General features: G+C 36.2%; 1 protein-coding gene across 4 annotated transcripts in view; it reads right to left on the reverse strand.

Annotated features, from left to right (window-relative positions):
* Positions 1-885: 885 nt before the first annotated feature.
* LOC114654895 (endoplasmic reticulum aminopeptidase 2-like) overlaps positions 886-26,313 on the reverse strand; it is a 73,254-nt gene continuing 47,826 nt past the window's right edge. For all 4 annotated transcript variants that reach the window (XM_051929503.1, XM_028805739.2, XM_028805737.2 and 1 more), the window contains 6 exons: positions 19,302-19,458; positions 17,279-17,463; positions 16,372-16,533; positions 11,997-12,137; positions 7,366-7,447; positions 886-3,176 (listed from right to left, as the gene is read on the reverse strand). In XM_051929503.1, the coding sequence (XP_051785463.1) occupies positions 3,018-3,176; positions 7,366-7,447; positions 11,997-12,137; positions 16,372-16,533; positions 17,279-17,463; positions 19,302-19,458 (886 nt within the window). In that variant the 3' untranslated portion in view covers positions 886-3,017. The remainder of the gene's footprint in view (positions 3,177-7,365; positions 7,448-11,996; positions 12,138-16,371; positions 16,534-17,278; positions 17,464-19,301; positions 19,459-26,313) is intronic.

Below are 26,313 nucleotides of genomic sequence, written 5' to 3' on the forward strand. Positions count from 1 at the left end.
CCTTGTTTGAATTCAAATGGGCAAATCAACTGAGGAAGCACGTGTACTGTAGACCGCAGACATCTGAGAAGCAGTGAAAAATCCGCGATATATATTCACATATGCTTACATTTAAAATCCGCGATGGAGTGAAGCCGCGAAAGACGAAGCGCGATATAGCGAGGGATCACTGTACAAAATAGTCAATACAAGATGTTAACCTTCCAAGATTTCTGAAACAGGTGAATATAAAAATTCTACTAAATCTGACAACATGCTTTCTCTAAACAGACCCTGTGAAAGCAAAAGAAATGAATGAATCATTGACTTTTAGCTCATTCAAATTAGTTCCAGTTTTTATAAAGTTGCAAAAAAAAAAAATTGTGTGTTTTGTAGAAAAGGTTTCACAGGTTAAGTGTAAATAAATACAGTAAGGTCTCTGTATCTGGGGGAAGTTATACAGTAGTACGTGTCAATACCACCTGTGACAACTGAAATTCATGAACATTAAGGTTCTCAGTTATACAATTTTAAATGTTTTTCATATAAGCAAGTCCAAGTACTGTATTTAAATGAGATAAATAAAATATTTAAAGTTATGTGAAAGAGATTCACATCTGTAATTTAGGGTTTATAAGTTTACATACTTGTATACATTTTACAAAACAAAAAAGAAACAAATAATGTACCACACAAGCTAAATTACTTGCTGTAGAGTTTCTGATCCTTTTTTGAAAACAAACCTTTATTGAAGAGAATAAGTAAAACACAGAAAGAAACTGGATGAACGCAATTACAAATAAATGAGATAACTCCATCCCCCCCCCCCCCCCCCCGCCATCAGTGCCCACTCCCACCAGTAGTTTCTGTTCCTCTAGATCAAGAAAAAGGAAACGAAAAAGAAAAAAAGAAAATTTAAATGAAGTATAAAAAGGAAAGAAAAACATCTGCCCAATAGTTAAACAATTTGTAGGGCTCAATATGGGTAGTTTGAAGCAATGCATTTTTAATGTAATAACAACTAACCTCCTAATGCCACCAGCCACAGTGACTCTGCAAACCAAGAAATTGTGCTTACTGTAAATTATTAAAATCTGACATGCTGCTTCCATGACATCTGGATTTGATCAGAAGACAATTTAAGCAAAAATCAAGAAGTGTATGGCAGGGAGGACATTCTGCACAAAAGTAGGACTAGTCAGTCACTTGTTCAGTAACAAAGGTGGTATTATTTCTGTAGAAAAAAAAAAACAGCCAAAAGATGGTGAAATTAAATGGACCAGGCAATGAAGAGTGTCTGAAAGTGAGAATCAAAGAACAGCTGTTGAACAGGAGGAGGAGGAGGAAGAGGAGGAGGAGGTTGGGAGCATGCATCGATACATACCACCAAATGACACAGACCAGGGTCAAAAAAATTCATCAAAACCACAAAATATCATCCAAAATTTCAAAGTCAAAAATATTCAGTCCATTGTCTAATGTACCTTCCCTGATTTCTAAATACAAAAAAGATAATACTTGAGAAAAAAAAAAGTGCAATACGACACATGACTCTCAGGTCACATGACTGGCAATGGCCACAGCAATCATAGATAACATGGTTGTTGTCAAAAAACAACACTTAAAATGGTGACACCCTATTGATAAAAAATGGAAAGATCTACAACAATGAATGAAAACAGTCCAAAATGAAAATGGATTGCATCCCAGGATTCATTACAGTTGGTACTGTTTAGATTTCAGTGCTAAGAAGAACCATAAAAATTAAAACATCATCTTTTATTGTGAATTAATGATGAAACAAAAACTTCAGTACCAAGTCAATACCAAAATGCTGAATACATAACAATACTTGCTTTTTTACAGAATTTGGTAGAACTAGGTACCCCAAAGGTGAGTTACTACAAGTGAACATATTGCTTCGTAAGGCAAAATAATATGTGAATAAAATTTGTGACTAAAAATTATATGTGAAAATGGCTCACAGTGCTACTGTACCGCATTAACACATCTTGAAAAGAAAACAAGCAAACGTCCCGTCTGGTATAGCTTTGTGTTTGAAACAGGAAAATTTCAGTGCATAATTGCCGGAATAATGCTTATCATTTTTTAAAAAAAAAAGGCAAAACACACGCATATAAGCTGTCATTATTACCTCTTTTATCCCATTATGGAGATGTGAGTTGTAATTGTTTTAACTAGTAGATGGTGAGATTAATTGCTTTTTAATGCCCTGTACTATACAGCCCCGATAAAGGAACATAGGCTTTGCATTCATTCTCAGACTGGACGTCTATAGAGGTCAACAGAAGCATCCATCCATTTTCTAACCATTACACGCATCCAGAATCAAGCATATAGGACTGTGGAACATGGGAGGAAACTGCATCACTGGCAGTGTCATTCTTTACAAAGCCCAATAAAGAAATCCCCCCAAGACTGTAACATCCCCTGAGTTGCTGTCACACTGTAGGAATCCATACGGGATACTGCTTAATTGATTTACCACTACAGTATTTTAAATTTGTTGTTACTATTAGTATTTATATATTTTATATTCTGTTACAGAAAAAGGCACAATATTGTCCACTTGAACAATGGAGGTACTTTTGATTAGAAAGCCAGTAAAAGGAATTCTTTTTTTGCTGTGGTACTGAATAGTGTTCGGTTATCCTGGAATTTAACTGATATTCGTACTGAACACAAAAATTGTTGCATTGTGACATCCTGTACTGTGAACTCTGGAAAAGGACAATAAGTTTACATCACACTTTAAAGCAAGTTACTAGAATCAAAGAAGAAATGACCCAAGAGTAAAGCATACAAGTCCAACAAGAATGAGAGAGATGATTCCTTTTCAATGCATACTTCACCATTTGCACATTCAACCTGCTTCATTAATTATCAGGTTCTATTAATTTTATTATGCCATCGTTCATTTAAGACACGTTTTTCTTCTTCATGGTTTGTGGCATAAATTCCTTGATATATAAATGAAGTCTCTCCTTTGCAAAACAAAGGTTATAGTTTTACGCATTTCATGATGCCTCATTAGACAATACATTCTCAAGCCACTTTCTTAATACTTGAAGATTTTGTTCCAGCCACTTAATGTTCTTCTGAATCATTTCTACAGCAACATCTGCAACAGTTAATTCATGTCCTTGTTCTTTTAAGAATTTGAAAAACACTTTGACCTGTGAAGAAACAATAAAATACTCAGTACATTAGCTGCAAAGTACTGGCACCCTGTCAAGGACCAGTTCCTGCGTTGCTCCGAGTGCTTCCAGGATAGTATCCAGCCCGAATACCCTGACACTGCATATGCAAATCACCAGATTAATCATAATGACTGAGTTTATACAAGTCTTACCTACAGGCAAGAAAAGCTCGTATTTAACTGTTGGATAAGATGTTACATGCTCCATAGGTGAAGCTCACAAAATTAGTTAAAAACAAAATGTTGAAGTGACACCAGTTTTCTGTTTCTTCCATAGTCAGGGAATCGTCAGCACAAAGGAAGAAGAATTACATCAATGGGAATCTGCCTATATTTCTGTCTTTGTCTACACCCACCTGTCTAGGCCTATAAAAGGTCATTCACATCACTTGCCTGGTGTCTAGTGTCTGGATGGCAGCATTGATCTGAGCCGCTACTACAAAGTACAACAGTTATCACTCTTATGGTAGCACCAGTATGCAAACAAGTTTAAAGGAATGACGAGGAGAGGAGTTGCAAAATGAGCAAGAAAACAAGATCAAGATCCTAAAGTGAGCCTCAAAACCCATTTTGTACCCAAAATCGTAATTGAGAACAAAACCAAAGAGTCAGAAGTCATGAAGGCAAAAAGGAAATAATTGAAAACAAGCAAGCAAGGTTTAGATCAGAATTTGTCAAACTTGCATAACATAGTTTCGTCACATTTACATTTATACCATTGCATAATAGATGGAAGGTAAGCAATTTCTGGAGCCATTCACCGTGGCACATGCTGACGTGAAATAGCTACTGCAAAACCAAATGATTTAAACAAAATAAATGTACTGAAAAAATAAATAAATCATACAAAGACAATCAAATCATGACAATCATCTGCAATGTGCTTGTGAAAAACATGAAATCTCTGTGGATAAATTGTGATTTTCCCACATAAGACGCCAACCCTCTGCAACTCCGGTAATGTTTCTTTTACACCTGCCTAGTGGTCAGAGCACACAAATCTTTTTTGTAACATCACATTAAAAGTGGTGGTATGTTCCACATGACCACATACTGTACAATGTTTGTATTCATTCAACTGTTATTACACTGGGTAGTAACAGTTTTAAATGAAAAGGAAATCAGGAGAAGTTGCAAAGTCAAAACAACAAGCTAAAGGCTGAAACCGTAAATATGTGAAAATTATCAATAAAGCTAAGGAGATGAATCAAAGATCAAAGTCAGAATACAGAGAGGGATTTTGTAGTCAAACAGGGAGACATAATTAGATTGAAACTGAGTAGATGTTAAATGAAGCCAAAGGACAGAAAAATTCATAACAGGAATATACTAATAAGAATTATCAATAAAATTTTTTAAGAAGAATCTGAGGAATGCACACACTGACCATTATACATTCATACTGATGATGTCATGTAGATAGATAGATAGATAGATAGATAGATAGATAGATAGATAGATAGATAGATAGATAGATAGATAGATACTTTATTATGTAATGCATGTTCCCAATTGTCTTGCTTGGTAACTTTGAAATAAAAAAGATATAACTGAGTTCTGTTGTCTTTGAAACAATGGAAATAACGTTCAAAAAAATTTAAAAGGCCAGTCATTAGTCAAATCATGAGAGTTGGAAGCCAGTCTTTTGTTATCATCAATCTTATTTTTTTACCCTACTTTAATGTTTTCGCTGGCAGCATTAATAGGTCAATACAAGACTGTGTTTGGTGATAAAATCCATTTCTACCTAGGCTGGGTAATACAGTCATATGAAAAAGTCTGGGAACCCCTCTCAATCCTTTGGATTTTTGTTTATCATTGGCTGAGCTTTCAAAGCAGCAACTTCCTTTTAATATATGACATGCCTTATGGAAACGTTAGTATTTCAGCAGTGACATTAAGTTTATTGGATTAACAGAAAATATGCAATATGCATCATAACAAAATTAGACAGGTGCATAAATTTGGGCACCCCAACAGAGATATGACATCAATACTTAGTTGAGCCTCCTTTTGCAAATATAACAGCCTCTAGACATCTCCTATAGCCTTTGATGAGTGTCTGGATTCTGGATGGAGGCATTCTGACCATTCTTCCGTACAAAATCTCTCCAGTTCAGTTAAATTTGATGACTGCCGAGCACGGACAGCCTGCTTCAAATCAACCCATAGATTTTCGATGATATTCCAGTCAGGGGACTGTGACGGCCATTCCAGAAGCACTTTGTTCCAAAATGAATCTGGCTTGTCTAAATGAGCATTTGCATACAACAAGCGACTCGGTTTGTGACGTGAGTGCGCAAAGGACTTCTTTCTCATCACCCTGCCATACAGATGTTCTTTGTGCAAATTGTGCTGAATTGTAGAACGATGTACAGATACACCATCTGAAGCCAGATGTTCTTGCAGGTGTTTGGAGGTGAACTATGGGTTGTCTAACTATTCTAACAATCCTGCTCATATGCCGCTCCTGTATTTTTCTTGGCCTGCCAGACCTGCTGGGTTTAACAGCAACTGTGCCTGTGGCCTTCCATTTCTGGATTCCATTCCTTACAGTTGAAACTGACAGTTTAAACCTCTGAGATAGCTTTTTATAGCCTTCCCCTAAACCATGAGACTGAACAATCTTTGTTTCCAGATCTTTTGAGAGTTGTTTTGAGGATCCCATGCTGTCACATGTCAGAGGAGTTGCAATTGACCACCTTAAATACCTTTATATCTCATGATTGGACACACCTGTCTATGAAGTTCAAGGCTTAACGAGCTCATCCAACCAATTTGGTGTTGCAAGTAATCAGCATTGAGCAGTGACAGGCATTCAAATCAGCAAAATTACAAAGGGACCCAAATTTGTGCACGGCCAGTTTTTCACATTTGATTTAATTTCATACAACTAAATACTGCTTCACTAAAAATCTTTGTTCGGAAAACACCACAGTACTCAGATGTTCCTAGGAAATGAAAGACATACCACTGTTATATTTTTTGCTGAAAGTAAATTATTATACAAGCTGAGAGGGTTTCCCAAACTTTTTCATATGACTGTATGTACAAATTTGGTCACATTTTTTATGCAGAATTACAGGAAATTCTTAAGTGTTCACAAACCTTCTGGCACCAGTGTAATGTGTCAAATATTATTTCAATAAGGTAAACATTTTAAATGACATTTCAAATAAAATATGTTATTAGCATTATATTTTCATGACAATTATTGCATTATAATTATGCATATTATTTCAAATAAAATAATTTTTTAGCATTATATTTTCATGAAAATTATATGATTATAATTATACTCATTATTACCATTATATTTCTACTTCATTGTATCACTAAGTCAAAATATTATAATTTAAAGTTGTAGTCTGCTTTTCGTTTTCATTACTGTGATTAGAAAAACCATTTTATAGATGTGGTTAAAGAAAATGTGATGTCCTTTATTACGTAAGATACAGTATCAGCTCAGCTAAGCTTCTTAATAGCTATTCACCAAATGTTTACAGAATATCATTAAAATAAGGTTTTAAGATCTGTAAAGCCGCTTTTGACTACACTACTTCATAACTTATTTCATGTATCTACATTTGCACCTCATTTAGATTTCATTTGTGCCCGTGTTTGTGTTGGAGGACCAATTGTAACATTACAGGTGGCATTTATCATACCCTGCTTACCCCATCATAATTTTAAACACTTCTGTCATTTTTATACTGAGTACCAAATGCCAAAAAAATGTACAGTTTGTTTCACCTAAAAAGATTGAACTCCATTTTTTATCAAAAGTTCATTCAACAGATTTCAGGAAAAAAGTACAGAAGATAAGTCACAAAAGAAAAAAATACAATATACAAGATGTGGCTTTAGTCTTGCATTTAGAAAAACAGCAAGAGGACATCAGATCATGTATAAACAAACCCATAGACTCCAGTATACTGTGGAAAGTTTTAAAAAGCGTTGTTCTCAATATTAACACATTTTATACTTACTTAACCCAATTCATAAGGACAAAAGGTGGAAACCAGTGATGGACAGTGTGCCAGAAGGTTCTTAATATTTTGTGTTCAAAATAAAAATGTAAACAGTTTTTGAATTAATATAATCAGATGCCAATTCAAAAAATACTTTAACGAGCACAATAAACATATATAAATATAAAGACTTACGTCTTCCAAATCTTTATTTGAAGAAAAATGGGCTGTAGTTCCATACAAAATACCTCTTATTGAAAATGACCCCACATCAAACCTGGAGCAAAACAAAATGGGACATTTGAGTTAATTTTCGAATACACCATTACTGATGTCAGAAATTAAAGATTAAGGAAAGGCAATGTACTTCAAATACCTGTGTTTTGATATAACATTATTAAGTGAGAGTTTGAACCATTATAAAACATGAAATGAAGGAAGTATTTTTAAGTTTCAATTTATTTTCATGTGTATACTGCACAAAAAAAGATTCCTACGTGTTATCATGCATGGATTTGAGGTTTGCCTTCCGGGCTCATCTTAGGTGAGCAGTACCACTCCGGGACACAAGGGGTCAATGTCGCTAACAGTAACATCTCCTTTTTCTCCCACAGCCCTGAGAAACCGCCTATGGAGGGAAATTGATTCTGCCCCTTTCAGTCCCTTCACTACAAAACCAAGATGTTCTCAGCATGGCTTGTCTCATTCTGGAGAGAGCATACCGAGCTTGAGTGGAGCTCATGTCTGAATATTGATGCCCCCAAGGGAAGACTAAATCCTCCTGATTATTTCTTAGGTTCCATTGCTTTTGTTTTGCCTAGTTGGATGTGCCATTGAGTGCCTGTTTCAGTTCCAGGGCTTTGTAAAAATTAAAAGGGGTGACCAGGTTAGTGCCCCATATGGTATGAGAGGTCTGCGGGATGTTGGCATCTTTAAATTAAATAAATAACTGACACACTCGTACTGTGGAGTAGAGCAGGTGTAGGCGATCTGCAGAGAAAAGACGTCTCCTCTCCGGGGTGTTGTAAGACAGTAAGCAGAACATGAGTTGCCTTGTTCACACATACAGCTGTTCTGATTTTCTCATTATCATCCCCGGGTGGTGTTGTGGTGTGAAATTTTGCATACAGGAGGAGGAGGTCAGGAGCCCGCTCTGATACAGCGAATTGCTGCACCCACCACACGATAAACCAACTCAGGGTCCAGATTAGGACCCGAGTGCAGCTACGCAACGGGTGACACCTCAGCACCACAGATGGAATGGAACTAGTGTGAGAGTTGATACATATTTTGTATGTCTTTATTTGTAACTTAGGCAAAGCAATGTAATATTAGTGTCACATTAGTGAGAAGCATTCATGTTTACCCCATAGGATTAAGTCAGGATAGTGAATTTTATGACAGGGTTGGGGGAAGTGCCTCAAACAAGTTTGGCAAGTGATTTTCTGCAGAACGCTCTCAATCAACCCCCACAGGAAAGCCAGACTGCCTAACTGGCAAGATTTATCTTAACAAATGGTTTTGGGGGCAGGTGTGAAGATATTCTGTCCCCCATTGGTCTGAAATATGGCCGTTTGGAATTGGCTTGTATGTACCTTGACGCCCTACTGGCTTTAGGGGTTGGACAGAAAATCTATAAATTCACTTGCTTTACCCCTCTCTCTCTCTTACAAACATCTAGTGAAAGACCATCTCACACACCATAAACTTAAAAGGACAACACAATAAACAGCACAGCTTGGCAGCCATATTGAGACAGGCATGTGACCTGTTCTGAAGAAAGCTGACCAAAAATGAGGACTTAACTAGAGACATTTTAAGTAACTAACAAGTCTGTGTGCCACCTGAAACTACAGATCAGCATTTATCAGGTTGTATGATTTCCAATATTCAAATGTACTTTGCATATTGTTATTATTTGTAAATATTATAAATAATACATTATTTAAAGTGCAAGTGCAAGAATGACTGAGTTGGAAAAAAGTGCACCAGTTCAGGAGTTGTTCTGAATGAAACAGGACAAGAAAAAGAACAAAGGATGGGGGATGGTGTAGCAGAAAGGTTTACAAGCTCAGGCAGCAAGTCAGGAATGCGCAGGAGTGTGAATGTCCTAACAGCTCTGCTAGGCCCAGCAGTAATTAAAAAGCACACACACACTTAGGTTTAGTAATTCAAAACCTTACTGACCAGTTCATTAAAAAGACAGCCTATGAAACTCCCTGCAATAAAATGGAGAAAAGTGAGCTGGTCTTGAGTAAAGAACAAAGGTCAGTTTTAGGAGAGATGCACTTGGATTTTGGAGAGGTTTTAACTTTTCAGGCAGCAGTTACCATACAATAAAAAAGGACACACAGGCATTGACAAAAATGGAAAGATAGCACAGGAAGACAGAAAAGGGAAAACAGTTATTTCTGTTTCAATATCCTGATCTTTTGCAATAGTACTACTTCTATTGTAAGGTTTTACGAACTTTGGGTTGGTGCAGGTAATAAATAATGAAGGCAATTGGCAGAGTAAAATCCATGCAGGAGACTGGAGCGGAGTGGCACTAGTGGCCAACCTGTTCTAATGAATGCCCAGAAACAAAGTTCGAGCACCAGGTTGACAACCAAGAAGATGAGATGGACAGATACTGCTTTGTCATCTTCCATTTTGCAGACCTGCCTACATAGCCGAAAAGACGACAAGCAAAGACTAAAGACAAAGACATGAAGAAGAACTGAAGAGACAGCAAGAAAAAGACACTTACTGGGGTTTAAGTGAACAATATAAAAATATTTATCTGAGAGTGTTGTGGTGTGAAATTTTGCATACAAGTTGGTAAACATTTTGTATGTCTTTATTTGTAACTTGTAGCAATGTAATATTAGTGTTACATTAGTAAGAAGCATTCATGTTTACCCCCTAGAACTAAGTCTGGACAGTGAATTTTATGACAGGGTTGGGAAAAGTGCCTTAAACAAGTTTGGCAAGTGTTTTTCTGCTGGACGTTCTCAATCAACCCCCAGGGGAAAGCCAGACTTCCTAACTGGCAAGCTTACCTTGATGCCCTATTGGCTTTAGGGGTTGGACAGAAAATCTATAAATTAACTTGCTTTACCCCTCTCTCTCTCTTACAAACATTTGGTGAAAGACTATCTCAGACACCCTGAACTGAAAAGGACAACACAATGAACAGCACAGCTTGGCAGCCATATTGAGACAGACATGCGGCCTGTTCTGAAGAAAGCTGACCAAAAATAAGGACTTAACTAGAGACATTTTAAGTAACAAGTCTGTGTGCCCCCTGAAACTACATATCACCATTTATCAGGTTGTATGGTTTCCAATATTCAAATGTACTTTGCATATTGTTTTTATTAATGAATATTATTATCCATCCATCCATCCATTTTCCAACCCGCTGAATCCGAACACAGGGTCACGGGGATCTGCTGGAGCCAATCCCAGCCAACACAGGGCACAAGGCAGGAACCAATCCCGGGCAGGGTGCCAACCCACCGCAGGACGAATATTATTAATAATACATTATTTAAAGTGTAACTTAACTTCTGCTTGTCTTTTACTACACCTAATTGTCTGAGGTTATAGATGTAGAAGGGAAGGTGAGGAGAAGTTATATGGTACAATACCTTATAAACAGTGGTAAGTCTGTGAGATATGAGGCATTCTGACAAAGGCTACATATCAATAATAGAAAAGAGGAAAGCAGAGTAATATATTACTCTACCAAGACAAAACAAGTGGCCATCAGGCAGTTGCACCTGCAACCCTCCTCAGTATATAAAAGGGGAGCACACGTGTGTAGCATGAGAAACAAATGGGTTACATGTCCTCAGTTGGCTTTTTCACTATAAAAAACACCAAATGCCTGTGTCATTTACAACAGTGAAAAGGTTTGCTTTAGTCTTAAATCGTAGGAGTGGAGCTTTTGCATGCCAGAATTAATAGCCAATGAGCACTCAGACAGAAGTAAAATGCAATGCACCCACAAGTAAACAGGGACAGAGTTTATTTTGAATCTTGAAAACAGGAGAGTGGCAAGTCTGTCTGATGTATTATTGTGTTTTACTTACCAAGAAAGAATGGAAAAAAAGAAAAATAAAGGTCTGATATTGCAGTTGAACTCCCCTACCTAAAAAGCATTCAGACAGCACTGGTTATTAGAAAAAAGGGAGAGCTTGCAAAATTTTGGAAATGTGAACCTATGCTGCAAAGTCATCATGGAGTTGTTGTCACGGCCATCACCTGCAATTCCTAGTTGTGTAACCTGACATCCTTAAGAGTCAAGGTCAGCAAATGAAGTTGATAAGTTTGACATTACCTCCGATTAGAAGTTGTGTACTGCAGTAATAGCTTTAGATGGTAAATTATATCTTTTAGCAGCAAAGTATGTACCTTATTTCCCATTGGGATTAATAAAGTATCTATCTATCTATCTATCTATCTATCTATCTATCTATCTATCTATCTATCTAATATCAACTTCTAATGTAATTTTAAATGTTAGATTCATGATCACTTTGAATGGTGATTACAATCTTACATTATAGGACTTACTTTTCATTAATGTTTTTTTTAATTGGTCTTGTTTAATTTTTTCAAAAAGACTGGCCTTGAACCAACAAGTGACTTGTGTGTACTCCACAAAATAGCTTAAAATAACAGTAAGGGATTTTTTAACTTTCAAGAATTATTTGTTTGGTTATCCTAAAACGTCTCCCCTGTTATATTTGCTATATTTTAAGAACTAATTCTGAAGACCAAACAATGAAAAGGCTAAATTATATCTCTAAGTGGATAGAGGAAATTAAGATAATTTTTACTTTTCTAGCAGCTTGTTCCAATTATTCTTCACAAACTCCCAAGCCAGATATTGTCCATCAGGATTTTTGCTTATGGTGGCAACAACAGATGCAAGATCTTGTGTTTTAATCACATCTCCTTTCATGCACAATTCTAAGAGTCTAACGGAAAAAAAATAATAAACAGTACAATTAAGGCAAAGTATTACTAAAAATGTTAACGGCAAAAAAATCATTTAGATGTAATTGTACATTTATTTTCTATTTAAATCTCTTTAAGGACTAGTTATTGTTACAGGTTGACAATGTGCAAGGCAAAACCACAGAAACTTATAAATGCATGGATGAATCTTTAGAGTGCACAACAATTCTGAGACAAAATGCTGAGCAGCATGACATTTCACACATAGTATATCACTCATCAGCTATTTTTGGAACTGCTTTTTCCAGAATGAAGTTGCATTGAGTCAGAATGCAAAAAATATCAAGTACTTGTCTATCTGCAATAGGACACTGGCTAAAGTTACAGTAAGTGATATCCAGGATTTCTGTCAATGCAAAAAAAAAATATATATATCAGTACATACAATGGCATTAACTATATTATTTATTATGGATGGCAGGGTGGCGCAGTGGTGTCTGCTGTGGCTTTATGGATCCTGCATCTTGGGTTTGAATCAGGGCTGGTACTGTGGATCTCCACCTATCCCAAACAAGCATGTCTATGGATAAAAAAAGTTTGTAGTGAATAGTGGGTGAAAAGGCTATGCCCACTGGGGTTTCTTCCTTAAAACCTGCCTCCAATTTGATCTTGCCTGTATACTTTAAACACTTTAAACACACATTCAGAGTTGCAGTGTTCTATTTCAACTCATATATTAGATAAATATGTTAAATAAATAGGGAGAGAGCAAAAGAAACTGAGCAAAAGACTTGACACTGACAGAAAATAAAAAAACTAAAATGGCTATTTTCCATTCAAGAGCTCAGTAATACAAGGTAAATAAATCTTAATTTATATATTTTGGTGTCATTTTATCTATTGCATTACTACATGGCATAACAGCAGCAAACAACATTTAGAAAAGCATTGTGGTCTAAAATATAAGCTACTGTACCTGTTAAAATGCTGCAACTATATTCTGGTATAGAATGTTTATTGTTTTCTATTAGACAGTGAATCTAACTTCCTTTAGTTATTCATTTAGATGGGCAGCCTCATCTGTGGGTCTTCTGGAGTGATGTCAGTGTCATTAGGTACATTTACTGAGTACCAAAATCTTTGTCTCTTCATTATCAATGTACTTAATAGAACTTCAGGTAACTGGGTGTAATAGCACAATGTTTACTTTGAAAGCATATTTTACAATTCATCATTTTTAGCGAATATAAGCTGCAAATACTTTGAACATCACATTGACTCTGACTGTATAGTTACTGTATATTAGTGAACGACAGGGTCCACATATAGCTAGTGGCATTGCATTGCTCACCTTTCCACTAGCACACTTATGCCTTTTCATACCAAAGTATAATCTTGTTTAACGGAAAGGTTTTTCTCTTGTAATAGGTTATGTTTATTTTGCAGACACATGACACACACTTACAGGTTTAACAGGCTTTTATAGGAGACTTTTTTAGTCATGAAAGGTGTATCCTATGTAACCACAGGTCTGCTGATAGTCAGATAATGTTAACAAGATAGAATGGCAATAATACTGTCTTTTTGCTCTACCGGTTGACAAGCTAATCAATAAAGTACTGCTATATAAAAATGCAAAGTATTTTTTTTTTATATCATTCACCTGCCAACCACAGAGTGAAGCTTGTTTTTTCAGAATATCTACTTGCCACTTAAGCAAAACCATTTTTTACACTTTTGAGAATTTTGCTCCACTTTCCTATTTTGTTAAATAAATGTTCAATTGATAAAGATTATTTATGAGTGTTGTCTCCACCAGCTAGAGTTTGAAGGTTTCTCTCCGTTCTGAGATATTTTAGTAAAGTTTATGACTGTGTTTATGACAAATAGCAGATTGGAGACTTCCCGCCTTGGGGTGAACCACTTCCAAACTGGCCAGGAAAGCATGCTTTTGTTGAGTCTTTTGGATGCTTCATCCTCTTTCCTCTATGTTTGGAACTCCAAATCACAACACAGACATTGCCAGTTATTTGTAAATTGACACAGTATATGGTAATTGTGGGGTTTCTGTTTGATATGAGAGGGTCTGGTAGAATTTCATTGATGGTTCCTGCTTTGCATCAACTGTTGCTATTTGTCCAACATGTAGGGGTGCACTAGCACCCCAAACACCCAGACATAACCAAACCACATAGTCACTGGTTCAAGGAAAGAAGTTTTTATTCAAATAAAATACCTTTAAAGGGGTTTTTAATCCTTTCTTTTTCCACCTTCACTTTCCCCGGAGAAAGCCTTGCCCGCCTCCTCCAGACTCTGACTGCTGGATGGGGCACAGCCGCTACTTTTCAACACAAACACTTAAGTACTTCCAGGGCAACAGGATTACCACCTGGAAGCACTTCTGGATCTAGTGGAAGCTCTCTGTAACTGGAGATCCTGCTCTCAGCAGCTCCCCCTATTGGCACCTGAGAACCCCAGTAGGGTTGCTCAGAAAAACTACAGCTCCCGTGCAACCCTATGGGTGTCCAAACAGAGCCATACCTCAAAGACACTGCCACCTGGTGTACTGAGGGAACACAAAGTCTTGGGAGGCATTTGCCCTCTGTCTTCCCCAATTGGTCGAGAAGCCTGTCCATCCATATCCTTTCTTTATCATGTCATTCTGTATTGGTAAGGAACAGTCTACCATGGCCAGTGTTCTAGTCAACCTGTGTCTTCTATGGCACAGGCTATAAATAATTAGTAGTATCACTGACAGAGTATTACTTCACTGTGATCAAGGGTTAACAATATTATGCACTTCAGCAAACACAAATGATCCTAATTCAGCTCAACTATGACTGTGGTGGGAAAGTGAACAGGCAACATAAAATGTACATCTTAGCCACTATAAGTCAGAATTTACTGCATACCCTATAATTGCATACCTATAAGGTTTTTTTTTTTTTTATTTTTATTTTTTTTTTTACACAAATGTTTCTTTCTTCCTTTCCACGTTGTTAGTGCTTCCCTTTTTGCTATATGGTTGTGAGACATGGGTGCAATCCAGTGACCTGAGAAGAAGATTGAACTTGTCTGGTACTGTGTCCTTGGGTACCGCTGGTTTGACTTTGTGTCAAATGAGCAGTTGCTCAAGGAGTCCCGAATGAGGCACATTACCTGCATTGTGAGGGAGCGTCAGTTACGGCACTACAGCCCCCGAGGGTGACCCGAGTGGGTGGACCAGGCCAAGGGGATGCCCACATAACACCTGGCTGTGGCAGACAGATGGTCATTTCTGGAGGGTGGGACTGGACCAACTGTCTGCCTACCAGGATCCCGACCTGACCTTCCATATTGTGCAGCCACATTCAAAATAGAGCAAAGCATTGCAATACTTGCACAGGGCAGCAACAGTTTAAAGTAGGATGGAATGTAGTGTAATAGTAAAACGTGATACGAATAAACAATGACCAGGATGTGAGACAAAATCATAAGTTGAGAGTGGTAGTGTCAGAGTGATATACCAGAATATTACACATACCCTAAGCCAAAATGCAAAACGTAAATCAAAGTTGAAGAACAGAAAACAACTTGTAGTCAGACAGACCTTTAAAATAAATGACACTACAGTGGCAAGTTTTGAATTAGTCACAAACTGGGACAGTAAAGGAGCATGTGATGTTGACCTTTATGCTGCTGTGGCAATAATGTCACATGTCGCCCACTCCTGGATGCCTTGCCTAGTAACAGCATGGCAAACCTGCATTAAAAACAACAAGCAATTCTGGTGCAACAAAATTGCACCTTGGAAAGATGTTTTTTTTTTTTTGCAAAAATGTCCTAAATAATAAAAAAAAAAAAAAACACACATTACATTCCATAACCTCTAAAACCCCCAAAACTATACCTCCATTATTTTTACAAATCAAGGAAAAGATTGTAAAAAAGAATAAGCAAGTAAAAATAAAAACAAATTCCAAATCTTGACAAACATGATGTAAATATTACTTTATAGACTTGCCTTTCGTCACACACTGCATAAGTATGCTTTGTTTCTTTTTCATAAAGCTTCAGCATTATTCCTCTTTCAATTTGGTATATAAAGGAAAACTAATGAAAAACTTTTAGTCTACACTAAATATAACATTTTAATAGTGAATGGCAGTAATAAACCAGATATTTATTGCATTCTAATATGACACAATATAAAATAAAATACCGTGTACAAGTGAACGCCATTCAAGTTTTATAGTGATTATTAGGATAACTTACTCTGTCAGCTTATCTGTATCTCTAGTGCGGGTCAATCCAGATAAGATCTTATTTTTTTCAGAGGATGACAATGAAAGTCTATACTTTTCTAAGAGGTAGTTCCAGCCATCAGGACTTTGTGCTCCAATAATGTATACTGTCCTTAGTACATCAGTAGGAATGCTGAGGGACCAAGAAAACATCATATTTGTAATGAAAACAATGCATATTTTATTAAAAAAGTGTCAGCAAGTGTCAATGAAAACAACTAATTTTATACTATTGCTTTTTAAAGGGCATCCTGAAATTCTATCTGGACCAGACATTTTATTGAAATCATAGTAAGCATTAAGTTTATCAGGGAGAGAAAATGTGGATACAACTAGATCAGCCAAACTAGTCAAACATTCACCCATCCATTTTCAGAAATCACTTAATCCAAGAGTACTATGGTATATGAGTCCACTAGGGCTAAAGGTAGGAATAAACACTGGACAAGTGTTAATTTTAACTGCATAGTTAATTAGGTTGAATTAATTAAGGCTGATAGGTTTACATACTTGAAAATTGTGTTTTTGGTTGCTTCATACTGTATGTAAAAAAATGAAGGATACAAATGAATTTTGGTGTACTTTTTCAGACTTTCCTCTATTTTCCACTACTACCCATAAAAAAGTTTGACCATATTGACTATGGACAATATGCTGTTGAATTATTTTTAACAGTAATGCACAAGTTTCATTAATTCTAAGTTGGAAAATTTTAATCACTTGCAAATAGATTGACAGGTAGAAGCTAGTTTTATGATATATCTGTCTCTAATGTAACAAAAAAAACATTCTTTTTAATTACTTCAACTGATGGTTTAATTTCTACAAACTGATACTAGACAAAGAACAATGTGTTGAAATAAAATCTAGCTACCAACCTCGAAGAGCTGTTTGATGCCATCCAGTTATCAAAGAGTTGTTTGGCTTTTTCTATACACTGCTTATGGTGAAGCTGACATGCAAGTCCCAGGAGCTCAGTCCGAAGTTTTTTCTCTGATATTGAACCTTCATCACTCCATGTCTGCCTCTCAATGAAATCACCGAAATGCTGTAAAATAAATTTCTGAAAAAAAGAATCAAAATGATTTGTAAAGCTAAAATACTACATTGAAAAAAAAATACTTACTGCATCTAATATTCTTAGGTGTTTGCCATTTAAAAAATGGTATACGTGTGTTTCTGACTTTTATAAAATGAATGTCCTGAAAGCTGTGATGGTGCGTGAAGTACAAAGAAATGGGAGTAAATTTGTGTATATAATTTCCCATAGAAAACATAGGAGTTAGTGTTTCCAACTCACAAACTTCATCTTTGCTGTCAATATATTTTGTTTATAATTTTTAACTTGTTTTTTAAAAACATTTTTATGTTGATTACACAGTTATAATGGCTTGTTGGCATCCTGAACCCATTCCTGACATTTTTTGTTTTGTCTTCATTTTGATATAGTTCATAATCTTTTGCATTTCAGCATTATCTTGTTTATTTTGATTGGAATTTTTTTGTGACAAGTAATGTCTAAATGTTGCTACGGAAACAACGGCAAAAGTATGCACTCATGACATCACAGGGTTGATTGTAAAAAGGTTGTACTTGGCACTTCTTCATTACCTGAGTTTGACGAATTGTCTCTGTAAGATTTTGTGTTTGCTTTAGTTATTGTTTTCCCGGCAATAGAACTTTTTTCTAAATTTCCTTGACTAAGGATTATGACTTTATTTTTGCTTAACAAAAGATCAATCTGATTTTCTGATGAAAAGCCTTGTCCTTATTTCAAATCTTTCCTACTGTTCTTTGTCAGAACAATCTTAGGTTTGAATCAGTGACTGTCTCCTGAAGTCAAAACATTTGTGTGTGGTTTTCCTTCTATGTTCCTAAGATTGATGGCACCCCATCCAGATCTGGCTCCTGCCTGGTAACTAATTCTGTAACCCATTAATGGATTTTTTTGTGATGCAATTTAAATGGTGACGAATGTGCATATCTTGCTATTTTGGAGAGATGTCATCTTGAATGTTGATTGTTTATGTACAGTAGAATATGATTTTTCCATTCTTTTCTTCAACTTTGTCCAATGAAGACAAATTGCAAATTTATGAATATTTATTTGCATTTCTGCTTTCAGTGTTGAGTATCTGATAATGAGATCTTTAAATACTGTAATTTTGTGGCTGTATTGTATGACTAAATAATATGATGAGAGATCTTCATTTTGTGTGATTTTTTTTTTTTATAACGCTATTTGTCTGGCATATCATCATCACTGATGCCGTATCCTAATACTGTGAAGCACTCTGTCTCTCTCTCTCACTTCCTCATGCAAGTTCTACTGTGTCCTTCATTGGCAGCCTTCCAACACCACCCTGATCTTACATGACTCTTTCCATGCTGCACTACTAATCTTCTTTCTGCCACGTCCACTACTATCACATTCTCGCGGTTGGCTCCACTGCACATTGCTAACTTGGATTTGAAGGCAACACCATCTTTCACATGTTTTCCTCTTCTCTGGGAGCTGAGCCAAGGTAGGACTTGCCGGTGGGTCTTGTACCCATTCCAATGAATTTAGGCTGATAAGCTGGTTTCATAAGTGCTGCCCTTTACTGGTTGATCCCTAGTTCTCTCTCTCTCTCTCGTCTCATTCACACTCACTCAACCACACCCACCCTATGCACAGTTTCTCAGGATGACTCTGAACTCTTCTGATAGTGAATCTCTCTGTGTCTAAGATCCGTGTTGCCCCATACCAGAATTCTCATTCTAAAAAGGCCACTGCTTAATTCTAATAAAGCATGACACCTAAACATAACTGCACACATGAACAATTTAATGCAAGACATAAAGTAGAAGTAAAGTTTGCTCTTAATTTAAACTCTTTAACATTACAATTGGATTACAAACCTTTAGATTATTTGCAACATCTGAAATGCCCCTTCTCTCCAGCATTTGGTATAAAACCTCTAGATAACCTATTCCCTGTAGAAGTGGGAGATTATCAGTCTCATTTTTCAAATATAGTAGCAAATCAAGACCCTGGTGAAGAGAAACTTTACCAACGCTGAAAAGAAATAAGAAATTAGTTTGATTAAATGGTTAGGAAAAAATATGTACATTTAATTTTTTTGTAATTTTGTAAAGTTCAAAACTTTCTAGTGTGTTTTATTGATGTTTATTTACTGTTTGTCCATGAAGATTAGCCATTGTTCATTTTGTCTAGTTTTTATACCATTCAAACAAAATAAGAGGTTAACAACTGTAGGTGCAGTAGACAAGCAAATTTAATACATAAAATCATTACCTTTAAGGAACTAATACACTAACACATCATCACATTTTCAATATCATTCCACACTCTAATTTTGTATTTTATGTTTAAATATGTTTGCAAGTTTCTTCCTTATTTTTAGCATACCGGTATAAAAGTTTAAACAAATATTTGTAATGAATATGTGATAGGTTTTACAATTTAATATAAGCATATACTTAAATTAAGTTGTATCAATGGATTATTAAAAGCATAAGTCAAAGGACTGAAGGGAACTAAAAGGTTAACCAAATGCGGCTTAAAGCTTGAGCATGTGAGGGTTGCCTCATCTTAAGAGGAGCCATCAAGGTAATTAGTAAGGTCAAAATGAAGTAAATGAGTAAAAAACCCCATTAAAAAGCCAAGACAAACTAGTGAGAAAGCCCAAACACCCCTGTTATGAAGCAGTGATAAGATCAATGGGAAAACCTTTAGGACACACCTACATTAACGAAGCAAAGTTTAGAATGTATACAAAGTTACTGGTGGCTGTAGTCGATTGGCTAAGATGACAGAATTCTGCATATTAACAGTCAGATGATGTGATGTATTAGATAAGGTAATTGCAATAGAACAGTATAAAAGGGAGTGAATTGTTTTATTAATCTCTCACTCCATGGACTGAGACATTTGTGCATATCTATGTGCAAATAAAGAATCGTTCTGCATTTTCATCTGGCCTCCAAGAATTACTTATTTGAAAATAGAGGAAATTTTTTTCCACAACACCAATATATATATATATATATATATATATATATATATTTTTTTTTTTATACTAGCAGAAGACTTGTATCCAGTACATTGTATACTACTATACGAGAGTACTATATCTGATGCACTTGCATATGAATATACTCAGGAAGAAAAATTAAAAATGGCCCTGTCTTTAAGATTAACTGTCTCATTTTTAATTTGATTTTTTCATTGTTTAAGGCAACCATGTCTAATCAAAATAAACTGAAAAGAATTGTGACTCCCTAAGGCTGTCACTTTAACTCACAAATTACAGTTCACTATTATAGTAATTTTATGATGATATTTGCTGGCACAATGAATTTTACCATAAATTTTGTTTGCAGTATCCAGTTTTGAATCTCTTCCTAAAACACTGTTAGTAGTACTTGGGTGTTGTACCGTGTTAGCAAAATGACAACTTTTATTGGTAAACTGGAAAGATTACAATATGCAAGCTTTTGAGGCAAGTCAGGCCCCTTTTTCAGGCAAGTTTTGCCTGTCAGCTTACTGTACATTTTGAGCTCTACTTGCATATCAAAGCTTGTACTGTGAGCAAATGGATGGTACAGCAGTGGGTTGCCTCACATAACTAGAAATTGTCTTAACTAGGACTAACAACAACACCCCCCGTAAACATTTTTTGGGGTATACTAGTTTCTTTTTATATTCAAAACTGAATTAGATTAGGTTGAATAATGACTCTGTATTGGTTTTATATTTGTGGGAGCACACCTTAGTAAAAGGGCAAGTGTGAGTGTGTGTGTATCTGTCTGTCAGTCTGGTTGCTATACCTGTTATATTTGCCATTAGGAATGGGATTTGTAAAAGCTGTACTAATGTTAGTGACACACCACTTGTTGGAAATGAAAAAAACACAATACATTTTATTACTACATGCATGATAAAATACAATCTAATAGATGGTGGACTGCAAACTTAGATTTTATCTTAGATGGGTAGCATAGCTAGTTGGTAAATAAAAGAAGATCCTTTTCATAAGTTTTAATGAAATTATCGGATGTGTCACAAGGCTTTCAGTTACCAGTTTCTTATTAAAGAAGTCAACATTCCAGGCTATAAAAATGAAGCTTGTGATGCAGTGCCTTAATTTCACAAATTATGTCCACAGCAGTTTCTCAGCCATTTCATTCAAGAAATTTACTCGAATTTTAAACCTCATGATTCAAATTCATATCACCCTCAGCATAGGTTAGAAGATTTTCTTTATTTACTTCATTTCTGCTAGGAGTTTTATATATCTTCTGTATCATTATGTTTGCTCATTTCCCCTTTTCTCTCTCCAATAACTTCCCCATTTATGTATAATTGGAAAGAATCCAAAAAATCCAGTGGCAGCTCTATTAAAATATCCCTCGGTGTATTACAAATATTTCAATCTTCATTGTCTTTCTGTACCCATTACATATTAATAAACATCTGCTCAGATTTTAAACAAGAATAATAATCTCATCTGCCCCTAACAGATGATTTTTTAAACATAAGCATCAGCTTAATTTGATCTGTTAAGTTTTCACCTTAGAAATTATATTTGTATTAGCCGATTTGGGTTTTCTTAATGTTCACTATTTCATCCTTCACTATTTCAAACACTGAGTGTATTTTTATTAAGTAAAGCAGAACTTTATTATTATAATCATATACACTGCATGTACTGTACATACTGTATATAGGTGTTGTTGCATCTTAAGCAAATTTAAATTTTGCTGATCTCAACTTTACAGAGGTCATACCAATTTTTTTCTCTAAACAAAACAAAAATTTGTACAATAAATTTCTGTACATAAGCAAATTTTCGGAAAGCACCATACAACAACTGAACTAGCTAGTGATCTGTTGTGACTCCACCTTCTGAAGTACTTAAGGCCTGTGCTGACCAACTTTGTGGTATTCTCAGCTACCTTTTCAATCTGCTACTAAGGCTCCAGACTAATGATTACAGGCCAGTGGCCGTTACATCCCAGAAGACCTTTGAGAAGCTTTCCTGGACTAGATGAGTCTTTTTGTAAAAGACCACTTGGACCCACTACAGTTTGCCTAATGGGCAAAGACTGGAGTAGAAGACACATTTATACAACTTACTTCCATCTAGACAAAGCTGGTAGCACAAGAGGATTATGTTTTTTAATTTTTCAACTGCCTTCAATGCCATCCAGCCATGCCTGTTAAAGGTAAGTTTAGAAATACGCAGGTGGATTTTCCTATGATGTTGTGAGTAATGGACTATCTACGTGGCGTACTGCAGTTTGTGAGGCTCAAAGACTGTGTGCCTGATGGGTGTGAACAACACTGGAGCACCACAAGGAATAGCTGTGTCTCCTTTTCTTTTCACTTTGTACACCTTAGACTATAAATATAACGCCTGGTTGTGTCACAATCTCAAATTCTCAGATGATTCTGCACTAATGGGGTTTTTATTGATAAGTGGCCTGAGACAGTGCTGGAGCCAGGTAGAGAACTTTGTTTTTTTGCGCAAAGAGCCATCTGCACGTTAATATTTATTGCTCATGCCATACTATGCTTAAATATGTGTCCTTGCATATCTTGTACTTTCACATAGACATATAGTGGACTGCATGGGAGCTGATGAGTTGACTCCAAGCCTAATTAAGGATCCAGGGTGTAGGTACAACTGATAGTTCAAAAAAGAGGATAAAATAATAAAGATCAAACATCACACAGAGCCTACACATACATAAAATAATATCTTTCTACCACATGGAGTTATGACTGGTCCACTTACCCACAGTACTCCTCTAATGCTTACTGCTCAACTTCCAAGAATGAATCTCCTTTTCTGTACTCTACTTTTTCTTACTCCTGACAGCTAAGCTCTTGTTAAAGCTCAGCTTCTGACTCTAAGCACAATGGTCTGTTGACTGGACAAGGATTTTAAGACTCTGCCCATTTTTACTTTTGGGTACACCTTGAGAAATACTTTACTTTTTGCTCCAAAAGATGCACTAGGGCTTATTTTCAGGGGATATCTTATATTTATTTATGTACAACAATATACATTTATCCAAATTGAGTCATGTCATCTTCTTCTGGAATATCGTCATAACTCTCCACATTCAAACGATAATAATGAAAATGTCTATTTTGTGATTAAAGTGAAAATTTCGGCTTTAAACTCGAAAAGTCCACTTTAATCCTGTAATTTACTTTGTCATTAAAGTAGACTGTCATAATGGTCATCCCAGTTGGTAATCGCAACGCGCTTCTGGGGTTTCCTCCTGACCTGACAGCAGCGGCAAGCAGCAATAGATCGCCACACAGAACACATTACATTTATGATATTCCAGCTCTCTGCACATTTAGAATCCTTAGATTTATACTTGGTATCACTTTCATGATGAAATGCATTAAAATATGTATGTTACATTTACAGATAAATCGTTAACTTTGTTTAAATAATGAATACTGTTAATAGTTACACATATAGTGCGGCACGGTGGCAGTGTGGTAGCGCTGCTGTCTTGCAGGGAGTCACATCCCTTGTGATCCCTGCCTGGAGTTTACATGTTTTCCTGGTGGGTTTCCACAGTGTGCTCAGTTTTCCATCCAAAGACATGAAGGTTTGGGGATTTGGTGAAGCTACAATGACGCCAGTGTATGTATATGTGTTTGTCTTCACCTTGCGATGAGCTGATGCCTCGTCCAGGGATTTTGTTTCTGTTTTGCACCGATGCTGCTGGAATGGACACATCCATGGATTGATTGATGTAATCATTACACATCCTTTTCAGAGATATTGTGGCAAGGTGTCCTCGGAATTTAATGGATGTTTTGGGCACACACATCATATCGCATGAAGTATAAACCTGGCCTTAGGCACCTTACTTTCAGCTGACGATCTTGACTAGGGCTTATTTTTAGGGTAGGGCTTATATTACAGAGCAGCCTGAAAATCATTTTAGGGCTTATTTTTGGAGTAGGTCTTATTTTCGGGGAAACACAGTACATAACAGCCTTCATTAAGGAACTCCACCTAGTGAGCCCTATGCTTTCTGACTTCCAGTTTACGGATACCAAGGAGAGAGAGGCAGGCAGGCTGTTCTGGAAAAGAATAACCATACTGTGACTGTTGTTAATGGAGTTATTCTGTGATTTTTTTTATACACTTCCCTGAAGTGTTTATGACCATCTATGTGTAAATTCCAATGTTTTCCAGCTTAGTTTACATATATATAACATAAAAATAAATTAAGTTTACAATTTTTAACATTATGCTGCAACACCATTTTGCTTTTCTCTATTTTCTGGCACCAGCTGTTACGTTTTAGCCAGAATTATTGCCCTAGCTTAGGTTTAAATTCTTTTTCTTTATCTATTTTGTTTATTTTACAATACTAGGGGGCTCTGCCCCTTGCTTGCTTCACTTGCTCGCCCACGGGTTTGGTTAACCAGATATATAATTTAAAGAGATTGTTATTTTCATGGGAATTATTACATACTCTTTCGATTCTATGTTGCATCGCTTCTCCGTGAACATAAATGTACACCTGACCGAATTATGGTTTCTTTGAAATTAAACTTGTCGTAGCAGATTCTCATAGCATATGGTCCATTATTGTGTAAATCTACGTTTTAACCAATGAATGATGTGTATGCGAAAAGATTAATGTAGACTCAGATATGCTGCCTGTAGTGTTTGTGGATTTCACTTTCACCAAATAACAAATCTTTTAATTCTTTTTAATTCTCGCGGATACACCTCTTCCTTGGGAGGCAACACTACTTTTCCCTGATGGCAACACGAATTAGACGATCTACAAGTGTCCGACTTAAACTTCAAAGCCTTACAGTATCTACATACTTCTAACATATCACCTATGTCCATATATTCAATCTCTTTTTGCTGTTTCAGTTTATTTGTGCTAATGCGATCTTTACTTTCTTTTTTTTGATACTTTTGAATTTTACTACTTTCATAATATGTAACTTGCTCTGCATGTGTATTGCGTCAAAGTTTTTTTTGAGCCTTTCGATTTCCACTGCTTTCATAATCTCTAACCTGCTCTGCATGTGTATCGCGCCAATGTTTTTGAGTGTCTTTATGAAGTCTTTTATTTCTGACCCCGATTGGACCTACGAGGTTTTCAATTTCACTTGGTCCGGGCTGATTATTACTTTTCTTATTTTCAGAATTTGCACATAGATTATTATTGTTATTTTTTGCCTTCTTTTCTCTCAAACGCTTTTGGGTCTCTTTTAGTCACGCTGCTCTTTCTTCTTCGCTTAGTCGTTGATGTGCCATCTAGAGCGTATACAATTTTTAAGAGCTGAGAGCACATAAAGTTTGTCTGCCAAAAGCATTCCAACAACGGAGAGGTTAGATGTCCGTTATCTTGTTTTAAATTGGTTGTTCTTGCGGGATGTCAAAGTGTCTTTCCGAGAAGGTCACATCTCGAACCAAGATTGTTTTATATAATAGAGATATTTGTCATGTTTTTACATATTTTTATGTTTATGTTTTGTTTAGTATATATGTGAAATGCAATGTTCTCTTATGTCCCTTGTGTTTGAGGGTGGTTCTCCAAGAGGTGGTGTCACACTGACATCACTGGTACAGACAATTCTTCCCAGGCTATATATTCAGTCTGGGAAGAGGCCTCAGTAGTGGTTCATTGGAGTTTGTAGGTGCCTATTATGAGCATAATTTTTTTTCATTTGGATTTGCAGGACTACTGACTATTTTTTGTTTAGATTATTATATTTGTCTTACATATTGTAATTTATGTGGTGGGTTGGCACCCTGCCCGGGATTGGTTCCTGCCTTGTGCCCTGTGTTGGCTGGGATTGGCTCCAGCAGACCCCTGTGACCCTGTGTTCGGATTCAGCAGGTTGGAA

The sequence above is a fragment of the Erpetoichthys calabaricus genome, chromosome 7, assembly GCF_900747795.2.
Source record: "Erpetoichthys calabaricus chromosome 7, fErpCal1.3, whole genome shotgun sequence".
Lineage (NCBI taxonomy): Eukaryota > Metazoa > Chordata > Cladistia > Polypteriformes > Polypteridae > Erpetoichthys > Erpetoichthys calabaricus.